The following is a 17,120-nucleotide window of genomic DNA, read 5'->3' as shown; positions in this document are numbered from 1 at the left end:
AGTTTTGGGTCTTTCAAGAGGGGTAGATCTGTTCAGCATACACTTAATTAATTAAGTGGTTCTTATGAGTTATGGCTTCTATATTATGGCATTTGTTTACTTTCATTAGGCTATTGATCATTGATATTGCATTGATATTATTGTTTATTATTGCTATTTTCCTTAATGTAGTCTTACCAACATTGTAAAACTGTTCACTGTTCATTTTTAACTAATGTATTGTTTTATTTGTAAGTTGCTTTGGACAAAAGCGTTTGTTAAATCATATGACCATAACCATTACTGTTCACTACAAAAGAGCAGCAGTAACGGCCAAATGCTTGTTTGGGTTTATACTCTCTCAAGATGAAATCGTATTGCTAAAATAAGAATAAGCCGACTCAACGACCACTATCCTACACACACACACACACACACCCCACCCATGTCTACACACACTTCCCTCACTGATGACGCGGAATGTGTTTATGAGTCCGTCGGACTGAATGAATGTCTGTTTGTCACAGGCTTTGCTTTAATAATCAGAAGTGCATAGAGGTGGGAGATAAAACTGTGTCTGTGAGCACAACTGCTATCAGCTGGCTCTGAGGCAATTTCCTGTGGGACAGGAAATGAAAGCACGCGGAATAGGGATGAGGACCACTTCGCTGGCTTTGTTGTGACGTTATGAACAGATGAAAGATACTTTTGGTGGGCACAGAAGTGATTCTCACCGCCTGTGTGCGGAGTCTAAATGTCAAAACGGCTAAGAGGCACAGCGGAACAGTCAACACCTCAGCTGAGATCATGACCTTAAGTCCAACAGCGTGGCTGAAGCGTTCAAATGTTCAAAATGCCACCCTCAGAGCACTGGTGACTCTCTGAACACTCATTCGTGACAGCCACATTTGTATGCAAATGGACTGCTGCATCTTCCTCTTGCTATTTTGTATTACTTGCAGTGGAAAGATATTACTGGGATTGTCATGTATGGTTAATAATACATGATCAATGAATTAATCAAGAGAATGCTTAACTGTTTCAGGCTGTGATGTTTATCTAGTGGTATAGTATTACCATTTCAATTTTATATATGCAGATGTTGTGTAAATTGTTTTTCCAATTTCCAAAGTTACCATGGACTACAGCATTTTAGGTGTCATCCCATTATGTTGAAGTTTATTGTAGTCACAGTTAGTTTGCATTGAGTAACATCACTGTGACAGTCGGCCTTCAAAAAGCAAGGCCACTTCTATCCACCCTGCTCATGCAAGAGGCACATCTGTACACAACCTTCACCAGGTGCTGGATGAGTTGACCAGCCCAAGATAAACAAATGATTACAGAACTAAGAATTAATTGTATGAAGTGAACACAACTAAATACAAGTGGACGACTCAGGGTGTAGAAGCAGACAAAGTTAGTAAAGTATTGTCTGTGGTGTGCAGTGACTAATGAAAGATCAGTACATGTGCAGTTTTAGAAACCAAAACACACATTTTTGAAAGTTTATGCAGAACCAGTCTGATACTGATCAACATTAAAATAAAGTATTTAATAAACAACTTGTTTAATAATGCCCAACCAGTCCATTAGAGCTCTGAAAAATTATAATAAACAGATGGAGGATATTTAAGAAACCATCTGAGGCTAATTCACCCTTTTCTTTGTGTGGTATTTGAAACAGACATTATTATTATATTTGTTTTGCTATTATGAAAACTGCCTTGATTTGACGTTACATGAAAATCACTGCCAACTCCAAACCACTAAAGTGGCAATAATCCAAATGTGTTACAACATGTTTGCTTTTTGTGGGCCTTCCACAAGATCAATTTACTAGGTATTCAGATTGAGAAAGAATGGCGTTGGAGTTCAACATTTGAAACTTTTTAAATGCCAAACTATTTCCCCATCCAATTACAGGCCAACATTATAAAAAAAAAAAAAGGAAAAAAAAAAGTGATTTACATTTTTAATATTTTCCTTTTTCCTGGACAAAAACAATAAAAATAACAAATTAAATGCATTATATTACATACATACACACATACAAATATACATATGTGTGTGTGTATGTATATATAAGTACAAAGTCTATACCCTGGCTTATAAAAAGGTTTGAGAACTCTATGATGGTCAATCAAGAATGAAATGGCAGATGAAGTATGATACTTAAAAGTATGAATTATCACACCTATAAGCGAAATCACACAGCATCCAATAAAAAAATACAAACTATCCCTGTGTCCAAATAATACTTATCTTATTCTAAGAATAAATATAATTCTTGAAAGGCCTCAAAATCAACATATACTACAGCATCTGTTGATTTTAATTTTAAACAATTGTGTGCATGGTTCAGAAAAGACAAACCTTTTTAACTTTTAAACTTTTTTTCCACCAAATGTAGACTCCACCTTTTTTGACATTACTAAAACTCTCCACAGAGTGGGAAGGAATGATTATATCAATGAAAGAAAATATAATACAAGAAATTACAAAAATAATACATTTTGGGCCTCTTTAGGCCCTCGTTATACATTCTTATTTATATATGAATCTATATATAATTTCCATTTTTTCCTCTGGGCTGTTTGCACTCTGACCTCTGGTTTAAGGTAAAACTCTGTTCTGTAGTTCTCCCAGGTGTGTGTGTGTATGAGTGTGAAAAGTCTCTATATTGAGCCTCGAGTCTTCAAGTTTCACTACGAGATGAAGGCTACTTTGTAGCCATTGGACGACGTTTCCGACAATCGTCCGTGGCCGCTGGAGACAACGAGTTCGCCGGAGGTGTGCAAAGGTGGTGTCAGGATCCCATAGTCGCTCAGCTCCAATGTGGGTTTAATACAGGCAACTTTCAGTCCCAAAGTCTCACTAACCGAGCTAGGTAAATCCTACAGACCAAGATGAATATGATATTATTGAAAAGAAAGCTCTTTTTGGATCATGTTAGGACTCACATTCAAAGTGCAATATAAGTTCTTTAATAAGATGATATCCAGATGATGCCATATAAAGATTACATGGGAAAAAAGCTTTAATTTAATAACCAAATCTAACTACATGACTTGCTAACAACAACAGCAGCAGCACACTTTTCAGTAGCGATAAAGGAGAAATGTCACCTTGTACATACCTTGCAGTTTTTGATCTGCAAACAGATTGCTTCGGATTTATGAAGGATTTCTTCAATATCCAGCTTCATTGAGAGTTCATTGATATGCTGTGCAATGAAATTACAGGTATGTTAGATCAAAAACTGCAGTCCGCAAGACTGACCGACAAACAATACTAATAGTTTCACACCGGTGTGACGGGAATGTTAGAAAAAGAATGTTCTAAAGAATATCTGGGTTCATTGAATTCAACATAGAATTCTAGAACCTTGATTATTGCGGAACAGAATCTTATGTTAGAATGTTCAAAAACTCAAGCCAGCGGCAAGCGGCAGCAGCAAGCATAACGCAACGCTCAGACCATAATAAGTTCTATCTTGTTCCTATGGTAACACAAACAGTTTGCCCTAACTGACGCTCGCATTGCGCTTTGAAAGTTGAACCAAGTTCAACGCTCAGCTTGTTCAACGCTAGTGTTACGCCAGCGTTGCCACCGTTCCGCTGCCAAACCATAGAGAACAATAGGAAACCTGCCACTTGCAGCTGGCTAATGTAATCCCCACCTTAAGGGTTAAAACCATTCCTCTCTTTCATGCACAATAATTGTTTGTGGTCTAATGTTGTCCAACCTCACACACACACACAAAATAATGGATGGTGAAAAATAGCACTATAGCACAATTACCTTAAGAATCTCATTGAAACCATAATGCCTATCCATGATCTTTTGCTTCTCTGAATCCAGAATGGCACAACAGACCAACAGGTGAAAGTTTTGGCAAGGCAACCCAGTCCACATGACCTGAACCACAAAAACACAGACACACACACATACAAACATTATCGGAACGCCCCCTATTACCACCAATCCCGTGTTTCCGTCCTCTTACATGTATGTGTCACTTACTATTCATTTCTATACAAACCAAGACGGCGGATTCCTAAAGAAACGCAAGCACCCACACTATAAGTGTATCTAAATTAGCTGTGTATCAAAAATTACATTTTGCCATGACTCGAAGAGCTGTAAACAGTCTTGTAAGGCTGCGTGTACAAATCCGCTTGGAGCTCCAGTGGAATTTTGAAGTAGCGATGAGAATTCTCAGTCTAACCGTTCATGTGCCGTTGAAAGGGTGAAAGTAGACGACCCACCAGGCCAGCACTAACCTCCGAGCGCGGTAAACAAAATCGGACATTTTAGGCAGTAAAAGCCCCGGTAAGAATCAAACCAGATTTTGTTCAAATCTACACACCTATGGCTACTGAAAAATGTAACGTTCATTTATCAAATGTTATTTTGAAGTATTAAAAAACATTGTTGTTTTAGAATATTCAAATAAAATGGGTGATAATTGGAGGTGTTACGATACATGTGTACATACACACTCTTTGAACACTTCTCTGTCCTACAGACACAGTCTTGCTGCACTGACATGATCAGTGATTTATAGATGATTCTGTAAACACACCTCCCACAAGCGGAGCACATCCTGGAAGTGGAGCTCCCTCTTGAAGCGGATGAGCAGCCACCGGAAACAAAAATATAAGTACCCCGAATCCTGTGCCTCTGTAGGAAGAAAACGAGAAGTAACGATTATCAGTCAATCTGGTCGTTTTATCTGAAACTTTCACAAATTATGACTGAGCTGATGTTGATATTTGTTGCTTAAGCAGAATCTCTGACCCAGGTAGTTCCAGAAGGCCAGGTCCAGTAGTCGTAGTAACGTGCTGAGCTGGACGAGCTGTGTCCGCATCCCCTGCATCTTCTCCTCAAAGTTTTCATGCTGAAATAAACCAGACACCCCAGAGACTGTTACTTTAAAAAAAAAAAACACACACACACACACAAACGATTAATCTCAAGAGACGTCACATCTCAAGCCATCACTTGACCATGCCCAAGGCAGGAGGAAATGTTGCTCTTCTGAAACACTACACAATTGTAGTGTAAAGTAATTATCTCTCTCATCTAGTTGGCTTGGAGTGGTCAGATCTGATCATGTTAAGGTGCTGACATGCAGTGCTTCCAGCAGGACAACACTATTGTTACTGTTGCATGAAGAAAACATTTTCTACTTTCAACAGAAGTGGTGTTTTTGAGAGGGAAACAATGCTCTCTTAAAACGAAATTTGTTACAATATGTGTTAAAATATATGTGCTACTTGCCAAAACGAGAAAAGAAACTTAACACAATGGATCTTTAAAAATGATTTTGCTCCGGTTTTTGTCGTTTCCACTGACAAAATAAATAGTTTTCTACACAGATAGAACTTGACAGTTTCAGGTGTTGCGTGGCAACGTCTTACTAGCTGACTTTCACTTTCAATGAAATTCCATTGCAATAAGCGAACGGACTTCTTGCGGAATGATATGAAAGACGTGAATCAAAAGAACAAAACTCGTTGCCATTGACAGCGGTCATGATATACTTTGCAGCAGTAATTATATAGATTTAACAGACCTCCGAACGTTGGGAAGGCCCATTCATGTGATTGGAACTTTCTGCAGCACTCTGAAGAGCCGTGTAATAATCTGATTTCATTTGTGTGTGGTGCATCTTTACAGCCAATTAGTTCTTAGTGTGGGGAAAATAAAAAGAATCAAAGTTGTTGTAGAACTGACTCATCTACAGCTCCTTCTGGTTAGATAAAACAGTGAGCTAGTAATAAATAAACGGCCTATTAAAGCACACTAAGTTAAGCAAATGATCAAGCAACCAATCAGCGAGCAGACTAGTCAGATTTTCATAGACCTCTGAAGTTCACCTATAAAAAGGACTCAAAGCTGTCATCTTTGCCCATATAAGGATCTCCTGACAATTGTCCTATTCAGACTGAAGGCTGAAAGAGTAATCAAAATCAAACTAAAATCACAATTTCAAACTAATGCAATTCGCAAATGACAAAAAACACAGTTAAATGTGCAGCTAGGGACTCTGACCAAATGGTACTAACATCAGATATGTTTTGTAAATGAATGTTGTCCTTGTATGACAGTCATGCTTATCAATCTGTGCTCCACTTGCTGCTAAACTAACCAGATGTGGTCCACCTTAACTATTTGAAAGTAATTTGTCATCACATGATTTGAATTAATTATATAGTGAATCTTAAACCGAAGCTTGACTTATAGAGTAAATCAAACTGCTACCACAATAACCTGCTGTTTAACAATGATAAATAAAAGTAACAAATAAACAGGAATAACACATATTTCATTAACGCATAATTCATAACAATTCTAGTGGTGGTCATTGTGCTTAACCGCTGTGCCAATTCTGTTAGTTTCAATAAAGCGCAAAGCACAAGTTTGTTTGTTTCTCTGAAAGGTGAGCTTTTACCAATTCATCCATGAAGTTGACAAAGCACCAAAACGCATCCACTTCATTCTCCATGACGTAGAGGATGGGAGAGAGCAGGTCACTCATGCCCTGCACGTAACCTGCAAGCATCCACAATGATAATATATACTATTACATTTATGTAGGACATATGACATGTGACATATGACGCACATAAATGATTAAACTAGTCATTAAATATTCCAACCATGGTGTATGTATGAAAACTGTATATCTATGGGAGTGATCTTTTCAGTGTGTGCTTGAGGGACATACAGATAGTGAGTTTAATTGTGTAAACCAAGGTACTCCCTTAACAGTGGTGGAAAAGGTTTTTGTAATGTAATTTTATGTGAAGACTGGAGCCTATATGACCTACCATAATAAGATTTAACACGAGTAGATATTGCTATCTGGACAGGAAGAATTTATATTTCTTTCACTGGATTTCTTCTAGGCTAATGTACTCACCCAGGTCGAAGTCATACATGCAGTATGTCATCAGGATATCATGGAGCAGGATGAGACCAGGGTTTTCCAGACCCTCATAGAACTTATTGGTCCGGTCAGTTCGGTTGACATCTTTCTCTGTGAATACACACACGACACCATTTGGACATGTTGTCTTTGCATTTCTGAACATACACACACCTCCAGTAAGGTAATCCTAATGATCATTGATTCCAAAAGGTAAGAAAAAATGTTTAGATAAAAAAGAAATATGTTTTTATTCTTTTTTCCAGGAGTAGTCTATGTCCAAAGCCTTAACTGAACATTTAAGGCTAAACTTAAAAGAGACTATTTCCAAAAGAGACATTGTGAAGTGGGGTTTTCTTGTTTAGTGTTTACCTATAAGACTCTTGTAATCTCGTAACCTGGAGTTCCTCCTCTCCTGCTCCTCACTGACTGACTTCCACTGCAACTTCATCCTGAAGTACTCGTCTCTGTAGAAGGACCAGAGGAGGACACAAACGTCAGCCATCAACACACATCAAATAATAAAAACTAACAACATTCCCCTTAAAAAGAATAACTGCACTACTTCAAGTGTCAATGTTTACGTTGCCTTGTGTCGGCAACGCTTGATAAGCTGGTGTTAAAACAACTGGATGCTTTCGGATCGGATGTTGAATCATCGTTGACGTGCTGTTGTGGTACGCCAGTTCTGCTTTGCAGTGGACACATTGTACATTGTCGTTTTCTTTTCTAAGTTTGAAATGATCCCAAAACTTTGGACATTCTCTGCCTTTTAGCCTATGGATGTTTTTTTGGCTCTCCGTCATAGCACCAACTTAATTCTGATTGTGGTGTGCGCGTCAATAATAACAGTAGGCCTACGTGTGAAACAATGATCCCTGAGCTGAGCAGGCCACATAACGCAAGTGATAGGAATTAAACGAAGCCTCTAGGCCATACATGGGCAACATACGGCCCGCGGGCCACATCCGGCCCATGGGCTTTCCCTGACCGGCCCACGTAAGGTCCGTGAAAACAGTGAACAGTAGTCAAGAGCCTAGCATAGAGATAATGCATGCAAATCAATATCGTTGTTTTTATTTTACATAAATTTGTGCGTGGATGCATACGACGTAAACACCCTCACTGATGTGCTGGTGAATAGAATTTATGCTTCTGCGTCGACACAATGCAGTTGCCTTTACGTCGGCAAAGTTTTGTGTCTCTTATGTCTGCGTCGCTCACCACCGCAAAGGTTGTTAGAACGAACTCCTACTGCTGCTCGTTGGAGATACGAAGTGTTCATTTCAAAACGTTACTGGCAGATAGACAGTTTACAATCGGATAACCCCGTAATTGTAACCAAAATATGTCTGAGTTTATTTGCAAAGCTTATGTTAGCGAACTAGTATGATGCTACTACCCACAGGTTGCTTGAAGCAGCCGGCTCAACACACAGAGCGAGTTGACTAATCACAGTTATGTGCATAAAGTTAAAGCAAAAACATAGCCTACATTTTTAAAATAGTTTTCTTTGTGCATGTTGATTAACTAATGACAGCCTACTATTGTCTGCTCCACATTTTCGTAGTCTAATTCTGCATAGAGTTAATTTAATGATGGTAGTGATTTAATGATGAAATATTGCTGAGTGTTGATGAAATGGTGGCACAGGCCTATCGGTTGTACTGACTCCTTCACATTTTCATGACCTAGCCTAATTATATAGATATTGTAGTACTTTTTTATATCAGTCTTTGAAAACTGAAAAAAAAAATGTCAATGTCAAAAAATCATTTTTGAGAATGAGGATTAAATACTGGACATAGATTAAATATTGCTGTTTTTCCTTTGTCTCCCTCACATTTTCATCTGTTCTTACGACTAGTAAACAAAACCATATGATTTACTTAATGTTACAAGAATTAAAAATACAAGAACAGAATAGAATTGAACAGAATTGAGTTCAGACTTGAGTTCGGTATTTTGGATCCGGCCCTCCTCAACAGTCCCAGTTTGTCATGTGGCCCCTTGGGGAAATTAGTTGCCCACCCCTGCTCTAGGCAGAAAATTTCCCTCGATCATTTTTTGTAATCAAATTATTCGAGTTACTCGAGTAACCGTTTTAGCCCTAGATAGATACAATATTATTTTAGACATGACCATATTACTGTATTGCACTGTACTTTGACCCAAAATAACTGCCATTATTTTTTATCAGGGTCTCCTCTGATGAAACTTGATGAACTCCTATAACTCATCTTAGTTATTGGTATGAAGTTACATATGAAAAAAAAAAATCATGAAAAAATCCCTTCATGGCCTTGAAAGGGCTTGTATGCATCTCTACTCCCTCTGCCTCCTCTCTGATGTGGGGGGCTAATTGCCCCTGATTGACGACTCGGTTTGACAATGTTATCAAATGGCTAACAATGTTATGCTAATGTAAGATAGCCAATTCTGAGGCATTTGCTTGCTTATCTTGTAAAGCTAAATGTGCAGATGAGTCCTCAGGCAAATTATTTTTCCACCCTGTAAATCAGTCAGGATTGGGTTCCATCCTTTGTCCTGCTACAATGACAGGCTTTTTTTTAAATGTGTTATTCTGAAACATCAATTAGCGCACTGCTCATCTAAACCATAAATACCATGGTGTTATTTCACTCATGATGTCTTGTAACACATAAAAACACACCTTATGGACAAGTTAAAAAGGTCAAAAATTAGATTTTTGCCCGAGGTGAGGTGCGTCTTTAATTACAAACAATATATCCATACCTTTTACGTATGCATACACACTAACACACTAACACACACACACACACACACACACACACACACACACACACACATTACATACCCACATATTCAAATACAGAACCTAGCATAAACACATTCATATATACATTACATACATGTTAATAACATGCAGTGTGTAACAGAGGGATCATTTGGAGCATTGGGGCGGTCTTACGTCTTCCTCCTTTGGAGGCTCTTCCTCTCCTCTGAGGTGCTGTTCCAGGGGTAGTAGCCCAGCAGAAACTTCCAGGCCTCTCTCCTCACCACATGGCATAGGCCCTACAAGTCAAAACACACACACATGCATAAACATAAACATAAACACATACACAACAGATTATCAAGAATAATATAATAATGCTTGAAGTAAAACACAGAAAAATACAAGTGTCATTACTATTCTCAAAAATAAAGAGGGTAAATTCATGTCTGGGCTAATTCATGCCCATTACTATTAAAAAAGAATTCCTTTGTGTGTACAAATGTGTCACTTAGTGTAGTGTGTTTTGCCCAGTCACTCTTTTCTGCCCACTCATGCGGTGACACATAAAACGCATTTAATGTTTGTGGATGTCTCAAGTGGGCTGCCACAGTTACAGTGCTTGGCCTAATTTTCTTTACACACACAGATTATTTCAACAGACTAGTTTGTCAATTGCTTTGAGGACTACTATGGTGGCAGCCGTGGCCTACTGGTTAGGGCTTCGGGCTTGTAACAGAAGGGTTGCCAGTTCGATCCCCGACCAGTAGGAAAAATGTGGGCGGGGGAAGTGGTTGAGCACTGCTCTCCCATGCCCACATCCACGGCTGATGTGCCCTTGAGCAAGGCACCTAACCCCTCACTGCTCCCCGAGCGCCGCTGTAGCAGGCAGCTCACTGCATTGGGATTAGTGTGCTTCACCTCACTGTGTGTTCACTGTGTGCTGAGTGTGTTTCACTAATTCACGGATTGGGATAAATGCAGGGATCAAAAGAGTATACTTATACTTATTACTTATCACTTTTAAAAGCAACTACTTTTTAAACACAAAACAAGCCGTCATACAATGGTTCTTTCTTCAGTTTATCTCCATGCCAACAATCCTGACAGCATAGCAACAAATCAGATATGCGAGCATCGTGATGATAGTGAGGAAAAAATAGCTTTCAGCTTTAATTTGGAGGGTGAGATTGCAATCTTTCAACTCTGACCAAAACCATTTCATGTTGTTGTTGTTGTTGATGATGATGATGATGATGAAGATGATGATATACATAAACAAGCAGCCAAACAGCCAAACAAGCAGCCAAATTTACTTTCTGTGTACAATGTAAGAGACTTTACCCCTTTGAATATTCTTTCTTTGAGCTGTGAGACTTTGCGCACTCGGCCCTCCTGGTCCTGGTACTTGAGCCATTCCTCCAGAGTGAGAGGGTCTCCACGCTGGACCTCTGGCCTTGATCCCAGGTCAACCTATAGGACAAAATAACCGTATCAGCATACATTTGTTCCCTGAGGCCCGCTACGCCACACAGTTAGCCCCTTACGCCACACAGTTACGCCACACAGTTAGCCCCCTACGCCACACAGTTAGCCCCCTACGCCACACAGTTAGGAGGCGCCTCTGCTGCTTCCACTGCTAGTCAGCGTGATCTAAGCCTTAAGGTGACTGATGCATGGGTCAAATTTTTGAGATATGTTAACAGGCAGGCAATAAGATGCCCAGCTCCTAATGTTTTGATTGGATGATCACAACAAAGTTGCTGAAGACCCCCTTTACCCGTGTGATGACCTCAAATCCCGGCTCCTCCAGCTGGCTGATTTCCAAACCAGGGATGATCTCCCCCAAGATGTCGGCCACCTCCTCCTCTGGCCTCTCCCTCTGCTCCAGCTCTGGGGCACGGAACGCATCGAAGATGTAGTTGGTGACCTTGGAGAACCCCCCCAGCGTGGTGGTGTAGGGGTCCTTCTTCAGCTTCTGTGTCAGCAGAACAGCATGTCAGCATGTGACTAGAACAGCATTAATGCGTGTGACTAGACAGATGTTAGGAGTTCAGTGTATATCTCATTACCTACTAACATGTCACTGTCTAAAATACCAACATGCCACTGTCTAAAATATCGACATGTCACTGTCTTTAAATATGTTCTAATGCATCAATTCATCATGCATTATTAAAGACTCTCACGAGTGCTTAATATAACAAACCACTTACTTGAACCAGGCCATAGTTGGTGTCATCCAAAAGGTTCTCAAAGGACTGTGATAGAGCTTTGTTATGACAGCTAACAAGATATGTTGTTTTGTCCCTGGGACTCCTAAAACAACAAAATACAGATGCCAAAACAAATCAGCTAAGAATGACAGATGACACCAACAATGAACTTTCATGAAATAGAGCTCCATACATGAACTTCATGTACAAGAACACTGACTATAACTGTAGCAGCCTTTTTTAGGAGGTTGGGACTAAAGCTACCATATTTAGGAAACTGCATAGCAACATGCCACATGACTCCCTTGATGGCTTTACTGCATGCAGCCATAAATCGTCGAACGAACCCCGTAGTCCTGATCGCCCCCCTCCTTTCCTCACAGAAGAGCCTTGATAAGAACTCTAATAATGGCTATCTGTACTGTCTCTTTGCTGCATTGCTGGAAGAGTGTTGTCCACCAGAGGCTAATCTACCATGATATTTCGATCAGAGAAACTGAGAAAGAGAAAGAAAGGGAAGGAGAGAGAGCGAGAAAAGAAAGGGAAGGAGAGAGAGCAAGAGAGAGAGAGACAGAGAGAGAGAGAGAGAGAGAGAGAGAGAGAGAAAGAGCGAGGGAGGGAACATGCAAGCGAGAGAGAGATGGTGCTTTTTTACACCTGGGTTTTAGATCACAGAATCTGTTGAGGATGTTTGGTGTTTGAGTGCTAAATGTGCAGGAGTCTTTACGGTGAAGGCGAGGCAAACTGAGGTGAGGGGTCTCTTGGTTCTGAAAACCTGATTCCTGTTTCCTCATTTTCGACAGCAGACCCACATACTATAGTTCAATGGACGAACGGACGCGGCTCTGAGGCACCATCTTGTGCCCAAAGAGTGCAGTGCAGTTCAGAGAAACAGGCCTGGCACAGCAACTTTGTGTGCAACAAAACCAGAAAAAAAAACTTGGACACTGGATGATTTTGCAAGCATAAGTGATTGCAGCTTCACAGAAAGATATGAGTACTCACTCTGTTAGATGAACGCATCTCCGCAGGCAGTCCATAAACTCCTGGCTGCCACCCTGGTGGAAGTGGATAGCGGGCAAGGTCGTGTCATCCTTCAGGCAGAAGACCAGGTGCGTCCAGCCTTCAGTCTTCAGTGTGACTGTTCTCAGGTCAGCGGTGGTGAAGGCGAAGGCCCAGCGGTTCTTCTCGTGTGTGTGGTGAGAGGTGCCTATGGCGTGTTAAAGTTAAAAGTTAAAGTTGACTGATATTTAGCAGACGCTGTTATCTAAAGCGGCACAGACTCGCAATGGCAGAAATTGACCCGGGTTGACCGACTGTCAGTCGGTGGCGTTACTGCTGCTTCACAAGAAAGAGACACAGCACTCCAAGAATCTCCCATAGAAATGTATGGGGTTAGTTTGTAACGCAAACATGGCAGTCGTCACCAAAGACTCTAGAACAGAGCTCTGTTCTAGAATCTTTGGCCGTCTTCACATATTCCGCCCTTTCCGCCACCAAAAGTTGACATGTGATTGTGAATACATCGTGCCAAACATGTGTTTTGTTGTGAGTACATCGTGCCAATAAGTACTTAGGTACTATAATTGACAAAAAGCTCACATGGAAGGCAAACACTCTAGCAAGATACACAAAGGCACAACAAAGATTTTATTTCTTAAGAAAACTGCGTAGCTTTAATGCTGATACAGCGATTTTGAGGCTGTTTTATTTAACTTTTATACAGAGTGTTGTGACCTTTGCAATTCAGTGTTGGGGGGGTGGTCTTTCTGTTCAAAACAGGAATATGATAGACAGAATTACAAAACTAGGCAGGAAAATAACTGGATCAGAAGTGAAAAGTATCATGCAGATTTCTGACGAATACACCATTCATTTGGCTGTGAAGATACTAGATGATCCATCCCACCCCCTCTTCTCTGAGTACTCTCCTCTTCCCTCAGGACTCTGCTATAGAATGCCACATGCAAAAACAAACAGAGCTATTACATCTTTTGTGCCAAGGAGCATCCAGTTGTTAAATAGGTTGACAGGTTGATACCATCCTAAAGCATGCATACACACTTTTTTAATATTGTATGTTTTTTGGATTTGTTTGTCATTCTATGTATCAATGTGTGAGTCTGTATAAGTGTCATTCTATGTATCAATGTGTGAGTCTGTATAAGTGTTGTCTAGCTCTGTGTAACTTATGGCTCCCAAATGCAAGACAAATTCCCCCTTGGGGCAATAAAGGTTTCATTCATTCATTCAATCATGTGTTGTAATCTCGCAGAGCTGCGAGGTCGTGTGTCGAGATCCTTGTGCATGCAAAGTTGTGTCCGAAATAGATGAACGATGAGTGCCCAAAATGTGTTGCAATATGGCCACTGAGTGTGGAAGGACTTGCCTAAAAGGACTTTGGCTTTACCACTTGTTACAACAGAGAAATGGCAGCACAATGAAATCAAGATGAGACACTTATATCATTGTAACCACAACCACAACACGGTTAGGAATTTCTGCAAAGGACACAGACCTAATTTGTGCAAACTAAAGTACACTGACCAGTAAAGAATACCTTTCTACAGTCTGTGTGTTCGTCGAAACAATGCACTAATGAGAGACTGGTAACGAATAACTATACAAACAGCATAAGCAACCACTGACTGATGGCACATGCTCATGCTCACCATATATGGTGTACCTTCCCCTGTAATTTTAAGCTAGTTAATTGCTTAGTTTGATGCTTATTCCAGGAACTCCCACTACTCAACAAAATTTGGTGCCATGCCATTCTTATTTCCCACTTGTGCCCTGCCCTGCCCAAGAGCACAGTCTTTGGGTCGTCCGCATCACTTAGTGTAAGTTCCCATACATTCACTTATTTGTGGCGGCCTACGACAATATCAACATTGACCACCACACAATGATTTTCCAGGTTGTACTAAATTCTGCTTAAATCTGGTTAGCATCATAACCACGCTGTGCTAATTTGTTAAAAACGTTCATGTTGCATTCAAGTTAATTCTGCAAACCAACCACCACAAATGGAATTCAGTTCTGTGGGAAACACTGCTTAGTGTAAGTTTCCCGTATCCTTCCTAGCGATTCTAGGAGTGTGTCAAAACTAAGAGCCCTGTGATCTGTGATCTGTGAGCTGCCGGAGTGGACGGAGGTGAATGAGAGTGGCTGTGCTGCCCACCTTCGCCGTTGGCGTGGGGTTTCCTCTTAAAGGACACTGTGTTCACCATGTCCCACTCTGTCTCGCAGCTCTGCTGCTGATCCACTGTGTGATCATGTGACCGGTCCGTTGGAAACTGTGTCCACTCCACCACTGAACTGGAGTCCTGAACAGGTCAACAAACAATTAGCATCATCCAAATTGAATAATGATGTCTATTACTAATGATGCTCATCTCCGGCTATTACTTTATAAACTATATAATAAACCAACAACACTTATTGTTGTTACACATTTCTGCCCTAATGAGGTAATAAGCTATGAACAAAATACAACGGTGAGCTTAGCCTGTAATAATATGACTTCAATTATGGCACCACACAGTCATGGGATGGGAGCAGATATCTCCTGATCAGCATTTAGACTACTGAAAACAGCTGGTCTGACACTGTCCCACAAAATCTTCTGTTACACATATTAAGTCCTATAAATGTATTGTATCAACAGAGACGCAAACAAACCTTGCATGCGCACAGCATGTTTGATGGATCGACTGACTCCTCCAGTGGTTTATATTCAACCACAGATTCCCCATCCTGCAAGAAAGACAAAGAGGTATGACAACTATGTGAGTCTATGACCAGCATAAACCATGCTCCCAATTGTGCAAGAGACTGATAATAACACCAGTTACTAGAAATAAGAAATAAGTGTTACTATTACAAATAAGTGACCCACCTTATCTAAGACACGCAGGAATCCTGATATTAGTAAATCCTGGTCGTCCACATCATCTGTACTTGAATGAACAAAGACCCCTTCGTGTTCAAATATAACCTGTGAGAAGAGATATTGTGTTTACTCAAGGCAATTCCAGCAAATGTTCTGAAACTGTTGCAAGTCTTACACCAAATACCAAGTCAAAGTGTTCATATTTGTACTTTGGATCAATGAATTAGGCCTATGAGCTAAGAATCCACCAAGTATTTCCATACAGTTTCAGTCAACTTATTGACATCTACAAAACAAACGGCCCTTGCTGTTAAATCACCTGTGACACATGTCAAGTAGTTGTAAATCAATGCTTTCCTGATATACTGTACAGTCTACATGTTCACATTTCAAAAATTCAACACAACCATACTTTACAGCCTGCTCCTTGCATTACAGTGGAGCGTTTCAAACGTCTTTGTTTTAAGAATTTATCACAGCAGATGTTTTATCCCTTAAAATGAAAAACAATACGACGTCTAATGTTTACTATCCCTTGGCAGACGCATTCAAATGACCTATAAATGCGGCAACAACCTGGGAGGACATATTGATTCATCATGTAAGATTTACGACAAACAAGGGTTAAAAGAGCGACACGTCAGTCTAGTGGTATTTCAAAACGACCTTTGATGCTTCCTTGCAACTCGAAGATGTGAAAGCACATGGATTCTGTTGACATTTGCAGGAAGCAAACATTAACGTTAACAATCGGCATATCAGATAAGATACATAATCAAGGGAATGCCGTCATGCTACCTAAATATAACGCGAAACTGAAGGTATTGTGAAGAGATTTTGCTTCAATTAGAAACAGGAGTAACCTCTCGATTTGCTTTCGTGGCATCTCAGGTGTCCACAGACAACATTAGCTGACTGACAGGCTACAAGCTAACTGGTTAGCTACCTTGAATGAGTTAACGTTATAGCCGTTGCTTTCAGGACATAGCTAGCTATCAAAGTGTGGACCCTCTAACCCAGTGACATTAATAGCCCACAATCATAGCCACCGTAACCTCGACACCAAATACTAGCTTAAACAATTCGTGGTTAAAAGGCGACCAATTCAGCCTTAAAACATATATTGAAAAAAATGTTGTGTCTTGCCAATACCTTGGGAGGAGTAGTTGCCGCCATGTCGACTGTAGTGTACAAACGACGTTGCACAGCTCACGTGCCTGTCAGCTTTCCACAACAACACTGACAAGTCATCTTCCGCATGGTGTGTCAGCGCGCAGACGCATTGGCATGCTGCTGTCATAACACAGCGGAAGTAATACCGCACAAATCGTAGAT

General features: G+C 40.4%; 1 protein-coding gene across 1 annotated transcript; it reads right to left on the bottom strand.

Annotated features, from left to right (window-relative positions):
* Positions 1 to 1,129: 1,129 nt before the first annotated feature.
* On the bottom strand, positions 1,130 to 17,048 carry tbc1d15 (TBC1 domain family, member 15). The gene is made up of 17 exons (XM_042111022.1): positions 16,938 to 17,048; positions 15,792 to 15,890; positions 15,575 to 15,649; positions 15,075 to 15,219; positions 12,896 to 13,100; positions 11,891 to 11,993; positions 11,455 to 11,652; positions 11,019 to 11,147; positions 9,870 to 9,973; positions 7,289 to 7,383; positions 6,911 to 7,027; positions 6,440 to 6,540; positions 4,783 to 4,882; positions 4,568 to 4,665; positions 3,784 to 3,900; positions 3,119 to 3,205; positions 1,130 to 2,876 (listed from the first exon to the last, which is right to left on the bottom strand). The coding sequence occupies exons 1-17, from the start codon at positions 16,959 to 16,961 to the stop codon at positions 2,688 to 2,690; spliced, it is 1,986 nt and encodes a 661-aa protein (XP_041966956.1). The 5' UTR covers positions 16,962 to 17,048; the 3' UTR covers positions 1,130 to 2,687.
* Between the last annotated feature and the right edge of the window lie 72 nt (positions 17,049 to 17,120).

The sequence above is a fragment of the Alosa sapidissima genome, chromosome 11 (genome assembly GCF_018492685.1).
Source record: "Alosa sapidissima isolate fAloSap1 chromosome 11, fAloSap1.pri, whole genome shotgun sequence".
Classification (NCBI taxonomy): Eukaryota; Metazoa; Chordata; class Actinopteri; order Clupeiformes; family Clupeidae; genus Alosa; species Alosa sapidissima.
This window is presented reverse-complemented; position numbering and strand designations above follow the sequence as displayed.

What these genes read in the sequence shown, in the direction of transcription:
- tbc1d15 (XM_042111022.1), bottom strand. Translation starts at nt 16,961, where the DNA reads ATGGCGGCAACTACTCCTCCCAAG. An exon ending in AGATGCGTTCATCTAACAGA is followed by an intron (nt 11,994 to 12,895) that starts GTGAGTACTCAT and finishes TTGTTGTTTTAG; the next exon opens with GAGTCCCAGGGACAAAACAA. An exon ending in TGCAGATCAAAAACTGCAAG is followed by an intron (nt 2,877 to 3,118) that starts GTATGTACAAGG and finishes CTTGGTCTGTAG; the next exon opens with GATTTACCTAGCTCGGTTAG.